Source organism: Trachypithecus francoisi, unplaced genomic scaffold, assembly GCF_009764315.1.
Source record: "Trachypithecus francoisi isolate TF-2019V2 unplaced genomic scaffold, Tfra_2.0 Lachesis_group20, whole genome shotgun sequence".
NCBI classification, from domain to species: domain Eukaryota; kingdom Metazoa; phylum Chordata; class Mammalia; order Primates; family Cercopithecidae; genus Trachypithecus; species Trachypithecus francoisi.
The window spans coordinates 43314066-43329826 of record NW_022681466.1 but is presented as its reverse complement, the minus strand read 5'-3'; the positions used below and the strand labels follow the sequence as shown (position 1 = coordinate 43329826).

The 15761-nt window shown below is 44.7% G+C and overlaps 2 protein-coding genes and 1 non-coding gene across 4 annotated transcripts in view; 1 reads left to right on the top strand and 2 right to left on the bottom strand.

Annotated features, from left to right (window-relative positions):
- DCAF7 (DDB1 and CUL4 associated factor 7) overlaps positions 1-15761 on the top strand; it is a 37605-nt gene that overhangs the window by 12887 nt on the left and 8957 nt on the right. For both annotated transcript variants that reach the window (XR_004430741.1, XM_033184043.1), the window contains exons 2-6: positions 7384-7542; positions 8250-8361; positions 8732-8850; positions 13316-13525; positions 15038-15155. Coding sequence is in view for 1 of the 2 variants with exons in the window: in XM_033184043.1 (XP_033039934.1) it covers positions 7384-7542; positions 8250-8361; positions 8732-8850; positions 13316-13525; positions 15038-15155 (718 nt within the window). In the remaining variant the exon portion in view is untranslated. The remainder of the gene's footprint in view (positions 1-7383; positions 7543-8249; positions 8362-8731; positions 8851-13315; positions 13526-15037; positions 15156-15761) is intronic.
- Positions 2948-3051, bottom strand: LOC117068172. Its single transcript, XR_004431021.1, has one exon. It is a non-coding gene; the product is annotated as a U6 spliceosomal RNA (small nuclear RNA).
- LOC117067442 (INO80 complex subunit C-like) lies at positions 9099-9948 on the bottom strand. The gene is given in 2 exon segments (XM_033184044.1): positions 9099-9507; positions 9509-9948. Coding segments are annotated over 2 exon segments (570 nt in total). The 3' UTR covers positions 9099-9377.

The following is a 15761-nucleotide window of genomic DNA, read 5'->3' as shown; positions in this document are numbered from 1 at the left end:
CCTTTCAAAATTTGGGCCTTGTGTATGTATTACCTAGTAAAAAAGTTAGTAAAAAAAAAAAGCTAACATTAATAAAAATTAAATCTTAGTAGAACTTCAGAAAGGAATAAACAGAAAGGAATGAATGAAGAAGCACTAGGCATATAGTAACAAGAAGCAGTTCTTTTTATAGAGAAGAAGTCAGGCATGATAACATTAACATCAGATAAAATTCAAGGCAAAAATATTGAAACAAAAGGAAATATTTTACATGTTAAACATACAGGCTGGGCGTGATGGCTCACGCTTGTAATCCCAGCTACAGGCCAGGTGCAGTGGCTCACGCCTGTAATGCCAGCACTTTGAGAGGCCGAGGCAGTGAGATCACTTGAGGTCAGGAGTTCAAGACCAACCTGGCCAACATGGTGAAGCCCCGTCTCTACTAAAAATACAAAAATTAGCCAGGTGTGGTGGCGGGTACCTGTAATCCCAGCTGCTCGGGAGGCTGAGGCAGGAGAATCACTTGAACCCAGGAAGTGGAGGTTGCAGTGAGCTAAGAGTGCACCACTACACTCCAGTCTGAGTGACAGAGTGAGTCTCCATCTAAAAAAAAAAAAAAGAAGAAGAAACAATAAGAAAATTGATATATTGTGTAAAGGAAGCAAGTTGCAAAATAGTATAATATAATTACGTAAAGAAAAATTGTTTATCTGTAAATCTGTAGGCAAGATCTGGAAGTAGTTATCAAACCAAACGGCAATTACTGGTATAGAAGGATGGGGTGGCATTGAAAGAGGGACTTGCACTTTTAATTCACTATACTTGATATCTTAATTATTTACAGTTAGTATAAATTACTTCTGTAATGCTTAAAAATACTTAAAAAATATAAAGAACCGGGGGGAAAAGAAAATGAATGGTTATCTTTATGTGGTGGGATTTTAATTTTAATTTTTTGTGTGGGGGGGGCAGTATTATAATGAAAAAGTTTTAATTTCCTAATTGGGGAAAATCATTTTTAAAAATTACATCAGAACTTGAATTCCATGAACCTTTTCTGAACAATGAGGATGGCTTTTTTCTTGAATCAAATTAAAAATTTAAGTCATTACCTCTTCTGAAAGCATTGAGAAGGTCAATGAAGATTGAATCTCAGCTGTTTCCTGGCTTCTCTCCTAGGTTAGGTACTGTTGTGTGGAGATTGTCAAACTTAGCTGAAATCATATCACCAGGGGTGATGAATTCCTAAGAATAGAGAGTCCTGGGCCTCACTTGACACTTACTGAATTGGAATCTTAGGCTGGAGTTGAAGGCCTAGGAATGTAAACCTCTTCAGGCAAGTCTGATAGCTAAGTTGGAAAACCATTGCTGTAGGCAGTACAAGCAGAAGTGAGACACAGGCCTATATTTAAGGCATTTACTAAGTGAAATAGTGTAAGACAGTAATGTCAGTGCTTTCATGAGGCACTGTGGGATTCGTCACCAAACAGATGGTAGAGATAAGCACTGAAAGAAATAGCACTGGACCAGGAAGACTGTAAATGCCTTATGAAGGAGGTGAGATGTCATAATATTCAAAGCTCATATATTGAGTAAGACAGTTCTACATAGAGCTGTTACGTACAACTCGAGGTAGGTACTGTGAACATCCTCACTTTACAGATTGTGAAACAATTAGCAGAGTTAAGTAACATATCCAAAATGTTACAGCTAGCAGGTGGTAAGTATGGAGCCCTAGAAGCCCGATTAAGTGCTGTACTAACATTGGGCAGGATTTGGGTCAGTGGAAAGGAGGTATGAGGATTTTACAGGTATAGAGGGGAGTGTAAGGAAAGGGATGGGAAACAGTGACTAGATAAATGAAGGTGGAATGTAAGGTAAGTTAGGGCTGGGTGGTAGAAAGCCTTGTTAGGCTAAGAGAATCCTAAGTGGCAAATGCTCACAAGATTGGATATTTGAACCTTGGGAGGACATCTCTGATGACTTGAAAGGCATTTTCTCTTCCAGTTGAACTTCACAGTGTTATCTGCAAGGTTAGAGAGGGATTTGGGGTTTCGTGCTCCCTGGTGTATCCACAGCTCCTAAAACAGTGCCTGACTCCTAGGAGCTGTCCGCTAAATACTTCTTTTTTTTTTTTTTTTTTTTGAGACGGAGTCTCGCTCTGTTGCCCGGGCTGGAGTGCAGTGGCCGGATCTCAGCTCACTGCAAGCTCCACCTCCCGGGTTCTCGCCATTCTCCCGCCTCAGCCTCCTGAGTAGCTGGGACCACAGGCGCCCGCCACCTCGCCCAGCTAAATTTTTTTTGTATTTTTAGTAGAGATGGGGTTTCACTGTGTTAGTCAGGATGGTCTCGATCTCCTGACCTCGTGATTCGCCCGTCTCGGCCTCCCAAAGTGCTGGGATTACAGGCTTGAGCCACCGCGCCCGGCCAGTACTTCTTGAATGAATATATAAATGAAATATCTGGCTCACAATCTATATCAGAGGTTTATTCTTTCTTTTTTCTTTCTTTCTTCCTTTTTTGAGACAAAAAAAAAAAGCTCTGTCACCCAGGCTGCAGTGTGGTGGCGTGATCTCAGTTCACTGCAACCTCTACCTCCTAGGCTCAAACCATCCTTCCATCTCAGCTTCCCAATTAGCTGGAACTACAGGCATGCACTCCCACACCCGGCGAATTTTTGTATTTTTTGTAGGGACGAGGTTCCACTATGTTGCCCAGACTGGTCTCGAACTCCCCGCCTTGGCCTCCCAAAGTGCTGGGACTACAGGTGTGAGCCACCACACCCAGCTTCAGAGGTTTATTCTTTATTCTGCCTGATGAGCCTGAGAATTTAGCCTTTCATGTTATTGTCGTCGTCGTTGTTGTGTGGGTACATAATAGGTGTGTCTATTTTGGTATAGACATGCAATACGTAATAATCACAACTTGGAAAATTGGGTATCCATTGCCACAAGCATTTATCCTTTGTAAAAATACAGAACACTTTACAAATTTCCGTGTCATCCTTGTGCAGGGGCCATGCTAACCACTGTATAGTTCCGATTGGAGTATGTGTGCTGCTGAAGCAAGCACTCTCGTCTGGGGTTTTTTTCCCTTTCTCCTCCACAAAGGCTGATACCAAAAATTCCATGTTTCATCTAGAATCTTCCTTCTTTATGTAATATTTTCTGGCCGGGTGTGGTGGCTTATGCCTGTAATCCCAGCACTTTGGGAGGCCAAGGCGGGTGGATCACCTGAGATCAGGACTTTGAGAGCAGCATGACCGACATGGTGAAACCCCATCTTTACTAAAAATACAAAAAAAATTAGCTGGGCACACTGGCATCTGCGTGTAATCCCAGCTACTTGGGAGGCTGAGGCAGGAGAATCACTTGAACCTAGGAGGCTGAGGTAGCAGTGAACCAAGATCATGCCATTGCACTCCAGCCTGGGTGACAAGAGTGAAAATCCGTATCAAAAAAAAAAAAAAAATTCTGCAAAGATCAGAAGGTCAAGTTTTTAGTTCCATGTAAAAACTGTTCATTTGGTCACAGTCCCTCTTGTGGCCATTCCTGGTTATCCCTTGCCATTCTCACTATCAGTCACCATAGACCCTTCATTTTTCCCCTGTTCCCTTCTGAGCTCCCTGCCTCCAGCCACCTGCTTGATCCAGTCTTTCCTGCCCAGCACTACCAGATGTGTGGTCCTCAGAGGCCTTGTAATCATACCACTGTCTTCTCAGACACCTTCATGGGGGGAAGGCCATGGTTGCTTTGGGGGCCTTCCAGCCTCCCCTCAGCACACCTTCCCAGCCGCATCTCCACTGCACTCCCACGTGGCTCTCTCAAACAGGCCCGCTTGCTGCTACCAAATGGGTCATTTAGTTTGCCACCTTTGTATGCATGACCTTTCTGTTCCAGCTACCTGGGTTGCCCTTCCCTTTCCTATTTGCCTACCCAGATCCTTCCTGTTCTCCTTTGAAGACTCTGCTCAGTTGCTAACTCCTCTTTTCCTCAGGTGCCCTGTTTGAATCATTGCTCTTTCCTCTCAATTGTTATCTATTATTATCTGTGTCATAAATAAGCCAATCATGTATTACCTTGTGACATTACTTGCATTACTATCTTAAGTGTTTTTGGACACTGGGTTTTGTCTCCTTTTATGTCTTTATGCATTATCTTCCCTAACAGTTATATGGTTGTTGAAAGTATGTGGGTGCTCTATAAAATGAATATTTAGACTTAGTCATATGGATTTTTAAGAGTTAAAGATGGATGACAAGATCTATGAATATACATAGAAAAATCCTTAGCAATCTACAAAAAAGCTACTAAAACTAACAACTAATGTGGCAAAGTTATAGAAGCCAAGATTAATGTATAAAGATCAATTGTATTTCTATATACAGTAGCAATGAACAATTGGAAATGGAATTTGAAACAGTTTCGTGGTCAAGCGCAGTAGCTCATATGTGTAAGCCCAGCATACTGGGAGGCCAAAGTGGGTGGATTACTTGAGCCCAGGAGTTCAAGACCAGCCTGGGCAACACGGCAAAACCCTGTCTCTACAAAAAATACAAAAATTAGCTGGGTATGGTGGCTTGTACCTGTAGTCCCAGCTACTTGGGAGGCTGAGGTAGGAGGATCACTTGAGCCTGGGAGGCCAAGGCTGTAGTAAGCTGTGATCGAGCCACTACACTCCACCCTGGGTGACAGCTAATTTTTCAGTATTTTTAGTAAGATGTAAGTTCTCCCCAAACTGATCGATAGATTCAATAGAATCCCAATCAGAATCTCAGCAGGCTTTTTGTAAAATTCGACAAGCTGATTGTAAAATGTACATGGAAAAGCAAAAGTAGAGAATAGCAAAACAATTTTGAAAAAGAACAGCAAAGTTAGAGAACTCACTATCTGATTTTAGAACTTACTAGAAAGCTACTATAATCAAGACATTTTGCCTACTAGCAAACAGATAGGCAAATAGATAATGGAACAGAATAGAGTCCAGAAATAGATGAACAAATACATCGTCAACTGATTTTCAATAAAGGGTTCAAGGTAATTCAAAGGAGAAAGAATTCTCAACCAGTGATGCTGGAACAGGCAGACATATATAAAAAAGCAAACCTTGTTCAGGAGTGGTAGCTCACGCCTGCAATCCTAGCACTTTGGGAGGCCGAGGCAGGTGGATCACCTGAGGTCAACAGTTCGAGACTAGACTGGCCAAAATGGTGAAACCCCTTCTCTACTAAAAATACTAAAAAATTAGCCGGGCGTAGTGGCACACACCTGTAGTCCCAGCTACTTAGGAAGCAGAGAGGTAGGAGAATTGCTTGAACACAGGAGGTGGAGGTTGCCATGGGCCAAGATTGTGCCATTGCACTCCAGCCTGGGCGACAAGAGCGAAACTCCATCTCAAAAAGAAAAACAACAAAAAGTAAACCTTGATTCATATCTTGTACCATATAAAAATTTAACTTGAAATGACTCAGAGACCGAAATATGAAGCCTAAAACTAGAAAACTTTTAGAAGACAACCTAGGAAAAAATATTTGGGACCTGGGATTAAGCAAAGATTTCTTAACTAGGACATACAAAATTGGCTGGGCACGGTGGCTCACTCCTGTAATCCCAGCACTTTGGGAGGCCAAGCCAGGAGGATCACTTGAGCCCAGAAGTTCGAGACCAGCCTGGGCAACATAAGGAGACCCCATCTCTACAAAAAATTTAGAAATTAGCTGGGTGTGGTGGCACATGCCTGTGGTCCCAGCTACTGGGGAGGCTAAAGCTGGAGGATTGCTTAAGCCCAGGAGGTTGAACCTGCAGTGAACCACGATTGCACCACTGCACTCGAACCAGTGCAACAGAGTGAGACTCTATCTCAAAAACAAAACCAAAATTATAGAGTGCCAGGTTGCACATAATGCAATATGATTCAGCAGTAAGAAAAGAAGCAACTACTGATACACACAAGAACATGGATGAATCTCAAGAGCAGTGTACTGAGTGAAAGTAGCCAGACCAAAGACTCAAGACCATCTGATTCTATTTATGTGGTATTATGGTGAGACAAAACCATAGATCAGTGGCCACTTGGGGTGGGTATAAGGGGTTGACTGCAGAGGAGCCTGGGAGAACTTTCTGGGTTAATGGAAATGTTTTATATCTTACTGTGGGGGTTATACAACTGTACATTTGCCAAAACTCATTTAACTGTACACCTGAGTGGGTTTTATTGCATGCAACTATACCTAACTTTGGGGGAAAAAAATGTGTGGAAGATACTGGTGTCTGAGACTGAAGTCAGGAAGATGAATAGAAGGAATTCTATTTTGTGTTGTCTGGTTAGTGCTTTTCCCCTTATTGCGGATCTTTACTAAATATTCCCACCATTCCATCTTCCAGTTGGAAGTTCATAAGCAAATGTACAGTTAGTGTCCCACCAAGCCAGATCGAGTTTGACAGCAAAGATTGGAAGTTAATGGTGGGCTAAAATTGACTCTAAGAAAAAGTGATCAGAGCTAGGTGGGACTTAATCATCAATGGTGCCCACTTTTTTTTACTTGGTTTGGGCTCTTAAACGGTCATTTGACGTACCTTTATATGTAAACATAATGAGCCAGTGTTGAGTTTGGGGTCGATGAGGGTTGTGCACTGTTGGATTTTTAAGTGAGCGTTAGTTTGTTTAATGAAATTGCACATATTCATATTCCCGGCCCCTGAGCACCAAATGTCCTCAGCACTCCAGTCATTGTGGCAGCCAAAACCACCCCTGTTCATTTTCAAATACCTCAGAGTTTTCGGGGGAAGGTGTGCCTGGCTTGATAGAGAGTGCACTTATGTAGCTGGTGTTAAGAATGCAGTACTTGAATCAGAAAACCTGTAATCAAATCTTGTCTCTGTCTCCTATTGGCTTTGCAGTATTGAGCATAACCACCCCTTTGAGTCTGGGTGTCCTTGTCTGCCAGGGGATGGTTGGACTAGATGCCCTCACGGCAGTTTTTTTTGATTCTGCAGTTTAGTGTAGTACAGTGTCAAGACTTCTGTCACTTGTCAGGCATGGTGGCTCATGTCTGTAATCCCAGCACTTTGGGAGGCTGAGGTGGGAGGATCACTTGAGCCCAGGAGTTTGAGACCAACCTGGGCAACATGTGAGACCTTGTCTCTACAAAAAATGAACAAAATTAACTGTACACGGTGGTGCATGCCTGTAACCCCAGCTTCTTGAGAGGCTGAGGTGGAAGGATCACTTGAGTCCAGGAGATGGAGGCTGCATTGAGCTGTGGTCGCACCACTGCACTCCAGCCTGGGCAACAGAGCAAGATCTTGTCTTAAAAAAAAAAAACCTCTGTCACTGACCAGGGATCTAATGTATTTACTATACTGTTCACAAATGCTTATGTGGCTCAACTTTGGCATGTTACAGGTTCAGCTTGTTGGTTTAGATGAGGAGAGTTCAGAGTTTATTTGCAGAAACACCTTTGACCACCCGTACCCCACCACAAAGCTCATGTGGATCCCTGATACAAAAGGCGTCTATCCAGACCTACTGGCAACAAGCGGCGACTATCTCCGTGTGTGGAGGGTAAGCGGATGCTTTATTAGCAGCCAGACAAGTGGGCTCTCTCAGCCTCAGCTGTCAGCAGTGAGAAGTCACAGAACAGATGGGGTCAGAGGCAGCGAGTGTCACTGCAGCATGGGATAAGCAAGCAAAACTTAAATGGACTGACCTCATTTGGCTCAGCAGATTTTCTAGTAAATCAAGTCAAGATTCCATGAAGTCTGGCTGCTGGCTGCAGTCAGCTCAGTCAACCCGAGGTGACAATGACAGCCTTCAGTGGAGGTGGGAATACTTGGGAACTTATGTTCTATTTGCAGCCAAGGTATTTTTGAGTAAACTAAATGAAATACCAGGCCATTGATTCTGATAAAGTGTGTGAGTGGATCTTGGAGGCTTCCCTCTGCCCTCAGCTGAGCTCGTCAGCAGCAGCGTCCTCTGTAGCATGGGCATGGCCTTAGTACACCTGTATAGAGGTTCCAGGCTGGGCAAGGTGAGAAGACCTCTCCTCTAGGAAGATGCAGGGATGAAAATGTAGAAAACAAAGCTGGTCAGAGGAGAAAGTAAAAGAAAAAGTAGCATTTGGGGAGTCCTGGGTTTATTATTGTTTTTGATACAAATATTTTCCCCTCATGTCTTATGTTTGCTAAGATATTTTCTAAACAGGAATTTCTTTAAAGACTTTTTATGAGGATAAGACTGGCTGATTCTTTTTAAAATTCTTTTTCCTTCAGGTTGGTGAAACGGAGACCAGGCTGGAGTGTTTGCTAAACAATAATAAGAACTCTGATTTCTGTGCTCCCCTGACCTCCTTTGACTGGAATGAGGTGGATCCTTATCTTTTAGGTAAGGGAGTTAGGGAGTATGTATTTCAGCTGGAAGAAACCAAAATACATTTTCTCAGATGTCACACTGGGCCATGCATCATCCTAGAACAAGGCTCTGTGAGAAGTAGGCTAGGCATGGAATGTGGTTATTTATTAATTCTTTTGTGTGGGTCAGCTTTCTGTGTGTGTAGATCTTGTCCCTCCAGTTAGAATCTAAGGTCTTATGGTGAGGACTGAATACTTGACTTCCTCTGTGGCTCTGCCGATAACCACCACCTTGTTTTCTGTAGTCTTTATGGTATGTTGCTCCCTGGGCCAAGCAGATGAGTAGACACAGGAGGGAAGCTTGCCTGGTCTCATCAGCCCTGACTTGCACTGGTTGTTTGCAGGTACCTCAAGCATTGATACAACGTGCACCATCTGGGGGCTGGAGACAGGGCAGGTGTTAGGGCGAGTGAATCTTGTGTCTGGCCACGTGAAGACCCAACTGATCGCCCATGACAAAGAGGTAATGATGCTTTTCCATTTCATCTTTCCTCACATGCTTCCTGTGCCTTCCGCACAGGAAGAGGTCAGATTGTTCTCTCATTGTTCTGCAATTTATGTAGAAAATCGTAACATAACATCTTCTTGTCTCAATTGACAATAGTAATGTATCAAAAACGGGAAAACAACACTATTGTAAACTAATGCTTTTTTTGGCTAATGTAAATGACTTATACGGTCTGTCATTGTTCTTTTCATGCTAGATGTTGCTTTTTTTTTTAAATGAAAAGTATAGTTATTGTATTTTCTTGTCAAACACCTTTACTTGAGGCAACAACTGAAGTATAATTTAATTCAGCAGGAAATATCACACTTGGAGGGAAAACGCACACTCAAAAAAACCCTTAAATGAAAGCCAAACATTCTTTCCAAGGCACAGCACTGGCATTTTCAGATTGACAGCAGGACGAGTTTGTTTCCGTGAAACAAAATCACGAGTCCAGAGTCTGTTTTTGAAACAACTTTCCACTTCATCTCCCTCTCTCGGGCTCAGGGAACGATGCTTGTGGCCTTCCTCAGGGACAGGTAGCCAGTGACGACGTCAGAGGGCAGCCTCTGAATGTAGGAAAACTCTTCAATGGTGCTGAACCGCAGTTTGCTCTGGGGGTCTGTGTAGTTGGCCTGAAACATCAGAATACTTCTTAGCTGGCTTAAAGGATGGAGGAGCATCAGTACTGAAACAGTTAGGATCGTTCAGTTGCCACGGCAATGCCCTTTCGGAAGCAAGGATTTGTTTCAGGTTCTTCCAGGTTCTGTTCTTCTTACCAGCAACTGCGCCACCAGGGCCAGAGTGTACAAAGTTGGGATCCTTAAATGGCAAAGGTTTGGCAGCTTTTTCCACAGGTCCTGTGCTAAACTCAGAGAGCACCACTTTATTCTCACTCATGGCTTCCATGCTGATACCCTGCGCAAAGCTGGAGGCAGACACTTTTTTCTTCTTACTGGCGCCATAGCCCCTGCCGCTGCTGCCATTGTGGGAAGGGCTGGCCGGCCTCTTTTTGCTGTTCCGGACTATTCCGGGAGTGGAAGTGGTGGCCACAATTGGAATTTGCGCTGCCATTGCACCCTGAGTCTTCCCCTGGTCCCCCTACCTCTTTCCCAGCACGGGCCCTGGAACTTCCTTTCCCGATGTTGCTGTTTTTTAATAATGAAGTCTCTTATAGAGGAGCTGGGAACTGATGTAATTAAAAAATAACTTTAGAGCAATGTTTATCTTGAAATAGATTAGATTTGGGGAGGAAGGAAGAGAGACAGGAAGAGAAAAAAGTTTCTGAGAGACAAACCTAACTATCCATTTTTCTCTATAAATGTTTTATAAAATCCTAAATCTTTATACGTTCATTACTGTTGGCAGTGGAGGCAATGGAATATATTTTACTTTGATGGTGATGCTTCTGTGTTTGTTGGGAAAACTGAGGAGAGCTATTTGTGATTGCTTTTTTTTTTTTTTTTTTTTGAGACGAAGTTTTCCTCTTGTTGCCCAGGCTGGAGTGCAATGGTGCAATCTGGGCTCACTGCAACCTCCGCCTTCTAGGTTCAAGTGATTCTCCTGCCTCAGCTTCTGGAGTAGCGGGGATTACAGGTGCCCGCCACCACGCCTGGCTAATTTTTGTATTTTTAGCAGAGACGGGGTTTTACCATGTTGGCCAGGATGGTGTCGAACTCCTGACCTCAGGTGATCCACCCACCTCGGCCTCCCAAAGTGCTGGGATTACAGGCGTGAGCCACCACGCCCAGCCAATTGCATTTTAATCAAAGCATTCTTCTCAGTGATTTCAGAAAATCCCCATAAATCTTTTCCTCCTAGAGCTGTTGCATGCTCCTGATACTCTCATCTCCTATGGGTACTATTTCCTTTTCTTTACTACCTTACCCTGCACAGCTAGGGGTATTAATATCTGTACAGATAAAAAGAACGCCTTGACCTTAGGTCAGAAACTTGAGGTTGTCAACAGCATAGGAAGATGTGACCCAGGTTATCATTCTTAGTAAGGGGTTGTCTTTGACTTTCTGTACTCCTAAGAGTAAGCCCTGTTACAAAACTTCTAGACTTGACTGCTGCTAAACCGGGGGTCAAATGAAGAGTTTGTCCCGCAGAGAGGACCAGTAAGGAACTTCTGGAAACCCTCTTGGCATCAAGTTGAACAAGCTGCTACATTTTAGTTATATGACAACTTAGCCTGCTGTTGTCTGTTAGGTCCAACCCAGAAAATGGAAACTACTCTTAAGTATTTGAACTGCGGGGATTTAATCTAGGGGCTGCTTATACAGAAGATGGTAAAGCTGAGAAGCCACATAGGTAGCAGTGAGGTCATCCATAGAATGGGAGCAGCAGAAAGCTGCAGCTGCCTATGGGCCAGAGGGACCGTGGGAGGAGGCAGGGTTCCTGGAGCCCAGGGGCTGGATTTACCTGGCAGAGACGCTTCTAAGAACAGAGAGATGGGAGGAGAAATACCTTAGCTTCTCTCTGCCTCCCATCATCCAGTTTCCCACCAAAGCCTCCCATGGCTGAACCAGCCAGAAGCAGCAAGCAGATCTGAGACCCTGCCAAATGCACGCTGTAGGAATCAGTTCTCTTGTGATGCAGAGAAGAGCAGGGAGAAAGGCCAAGAATGGATCTTGACAGCAGACAGGCCTGGACCGGCAGCCTTGTCTTGAAGGAAAGAGCCTGAGAAAGGATAATGGCTCTAGAGAAACAGTAATAGCACCTTTCTAGCACCTTTGATTTTTCTCAGTCCCCCTTTCTCTAGGAAAAGACTTGTTTGGAAGGCTGTCATTGATACCTGGCAGATCAGTGTAGAAGAGGGTTTAGTGTACTTGGGAGTTGTCACCTTCCCTTGGTTTCCCAGTGAACCATGCTGGTGGAGCACTGAAGGAGCAGTCACTTAGAGCTAAGAGAGCGTTACACACTTGGCCACACTGCCCATGGCACCTATGGCATCTCTGTCCCTGAGGGTTACCAGGAGCTGGCATTGAGGGGTATACAACAAACACGGCTGTGCCTTAAAGCAGCTGTACAGTACTAGACAAAGCCTCGATCTGTCAGGCATGTCAGGCCTGGGTGCCTCCTTGTTGATGACTGGCCAAGTCACTTTTGAACCACTTCTACTTCCAGCCATAGAAAAACAAGCATAATTTCTTCATAGCCAGAAAAAAAAGGAATTCATGAGGTTAAATAGCAATAGATGCTCATTTGGCAGTGTCCCTCAGTAGGCATAATCTCAACACTGGAGCTGCAATATTTAGTGAGAAATTCTAGTCATGTCTCCCCAGAAGTCATCTGTCATTATCCCCAGAAGATGAGTTTTGTTTGGTATTAGTTTTTCTGTTTCTGTTTCTCTCTCTACTTGTCTGTCTCTGGCTTTCTCTTTGTCCCTCTTCGTCCTCTTTTTTTTTTTTTTGAGACAGAGTCTCGCTCTGTCCCAGGCCGGAGTGCAGTGGTGCAATCTCGGCTCACTGTAATTTCCGCCTCCCGGGTTCAAGCAACTCTCCTGCCACAGCCTCCTGAGTAGCTGGGATTACAGGTGCCAGCCACCATGCCCAGCTAATTTTTTTGTATTTTTAGTAGAGACAGGGTTTCACTGTGTTGGCCAGGATGGTCTTGATCTCTTGACCTTGTGATTCGCCCACCTCAGCCTCCCAAAGTGCTGGGATTACAGGTGTGAGCCACCGCACCCGGCCTTTGTCTTCTCTTTCTCTGAAGCTCTCCATTGCTCTCTGCCTCTATTTCCTCATAGATGTTAGTGATATGCAATGTTTGCAGCAAATAAAAGCAGAAAACAGTGATTTAGAACCTAAATTGATTCACTTATGATCACAAACCAACTAGGAGAAGAAACAACATGTCCTAGGACAAGAGGGTGCTACTAAACCTATTTGTGAATACGGGAACATCTAAGCCTCTCATGACTCAAAATTTCTGTTACCTCTTTCTTGCACATGAGTCTCAGGTCCAGGTTTCACAGTAGAATCAGCTTGGCTGCTATTCAGTGACCACAGGAGGGCTGCTTTCACCTCTGTGATTGATGATCTAGGCCTTAATGGGCTCGTAGACCTGCCTCTGATTGTGCAGAAGGCCCAGGAAATAAATGTCTCATTCTTGTCGTGTGGCAGAAGACAGCCACTGTTCTGTTGGTCAGCAGGGTATGTGCCTTTGTTTTATCTCAGGGGTTGGAGGAAGAAGATTTGGAAAGCAGGAATGTGGGAAGAAACCAGCCAATTTCTATAGCGGAATGATCTTCCATCTTTGGAAAGCCACTGATATTAGAACTCTCGGGTTTCAGTACTCACAGACACTGTTTGGGCTTCATTTACCTGCTTCTGTGTCATGAGCGAGGTTTAGATGAACTTCACGTGGCAGATTTCCCTCCTATAGGAAGAAGAGGTAATGGATCTGAATCTGACCGGAGCTTTTTGTTCACCAACAGGTCTATGATATTGCATTTAGCCGGGCCGGGGGTGGCAGGGACATGTTTGCCTCTGTGGGTGCTGATGGCTCCGTGCGGATGTTTGACCTCCGCCATCTAGAACACAGCACCATCATTTACGAAGACCCGCAGCATCACCCGCTGCTTCGCCTCTGCTGGAACAAGCAGGACCCTAACTACCTGGCCACCATGGCCATGGATGGAATGGAGGTGAGCACTCCCCTCAGGCTACCATGGGCCCTGCCTAACTTCAGCACTGCTTAGTATATCTAGAAGGCTGGTTCTCAGTTGGAGCAGTTTGGCCCCCAGAGTATCTTTGGGAATGTCTGGAGGCATTTTTGGTTGTCACAACTCTGGAGACACAGTTGGTACTATGGCATCCAGGGGGTAGAGACCAGGGAGGCTGCTAAATATCCTACAGTGCCCAGAACAGTCCCTCAGCAAAGTATATCCAACCTAAAATGACAGCAGTCCCGGGACTGAGAAAGCCTGATTTGGAACAAGAATTACTTGTTAAGAACTTTTAATTTTTGAAGAGTTGGAGTTAGCCAGGAAAAGCAATATCTAAAGAGTAAACCAAATCGTATGTGCCTATGGTGCTGAGTGAAAAAGCAGATTTTTCCCTTCTGTAGTCTGGACGGATTCATCCAGCTTCAGCAAACAGATGTAGAAATGGCAGCTCTCTGGCTGGGCGCTCTGGCTCACACCTGTAATCCCAACACTTTGGGAGGCCAAGGCAGGCGGATCACGAAGTCAAGAGATCAAGACCATCCTGGCCAACATGGTGAAACCTGTCTCTACTAAAAATACAAAAATTAGCTGGGTGGGGGGCGTACGCCTGTAGTTCCAGCTATTCAGGAGACTGAGGCAAGAGAATCGCTTGAACCTGGTAGGCAGAGGTTGCAATAAGCCAAGATCGTGCCATTGCACTCCAGCCTGGGAGACAGAGTGAGACTCCGTCCGAAAAAAAAAAAGGCTGGGCGCAGTGGCTCACACCTGTAATCCCAGCACTTTGGGAGGCCAAGGCGGGTAGGAGATCAAGACCATCCTAGCTAACATGGTGAAACCCCATCTCTACTAAAAAAAATACAAAACATTAGCCGGGCGTGGTGGCGGGTGCCTGTAGTCCCAGCTACTCGGGGAGGCTGAGGCGGGAGAATGGTTTGAACCCAGGAGGTGGAGCTTGCAGTGAGTGGAGATCGCATCACTGCACTCCAGCCTGGGTGACAGAGGGAGACTCCGTCTCAAAAAAAAAAAAAAAAAAGAAAAGGAAAAAGAAACGGCAGCTCTCTCTAGTCTGTTACTTGATAAAAGAGGTGAATTGTGGGTAGGAAGAATGCATTGGTTGTCCTTGGTTTGGTGGCGCTAGTGCCTCAGATTCTGCTTTGGCTGGGCTCTCATTCCGTTCAGCTGAGATTCATAGAATTCTTACCACATGCACCTGCTGGGACCCAGGATTGCCCAGACTCCTGTTGCCTGTTTCTGCATCTCCCCTATCAGTCTAAAGGCCCAGTGTTGCTCGAGATAGAGACTATAAACTACCCGTGTCCTTTGTCTTGTTTTCCCTCAATCCTGTGGAAATCCTGTCTCTAATGTTCTTTAAATCCAGAAATGAAAAAGTTACGCCTAAAAAGATTTTTTGCATGTGGATAGTGTTTTTTTTTTTTTTTTTTTTTTGTGAAACTCTGACGATCCCAGGCCTTTTACTTATTATTTCCGCAGGTGGTGATTCTAGATGTCCGGGTTCCCTGCACACCTGTCGCCAGGTTAAACAACCATCGAGCATGTGTCAACGGCATTGCTTGGGCCCCACATTCATCCTGCCACATCTGCACTGCAGGTAATCATGGTGGGGAGAAAGGAATCTGGGAGGGATGGAGGAAATCTCTTCTCTTGGCTCCTTGGAATTGTAGTTGTTACTGTTTTCTAAGGACAGTCTTGTGAGATTTATATAAAATGACTAGTTGGAGCCTCTCCACACTTGTGAAATTCAATCAGTACAAATTTTTAGATGATCTTGTACCTTCATGGACATCAGAGCATCTTCCATATACAATTTACATCATGTGTCAGTTACAGGCCTTTGCCTTATACTGTCCCCCTGAAATCTGGGTGGCACAGAGGACTCAATTCCAGGAATATGGAGAAAGGGAGGCATCTCTCATGGATGTCATAGGATCTTTGGGACTGCGAAGATCAACATCTCCATGGGACCTTCCAGGTTTCACTGTAACAAACCGACAGTGAGCTCTAGACGCATCGGAGGGCCCCACAGAACTTTGCCTGGTTGTGGTGTGTGACTTGTGGTTTTCATTTCACTGTTTCCCAGACCAAAGCAAGCATCCCTTACTGGCCAGGCACAGTGGCTCACGCCTGTAATCCCAGCACTTTGGGAGGCTGAGGCGGGTGGATCACCTGAGGTCAGGAGTTCGTGACCAGCCTGACA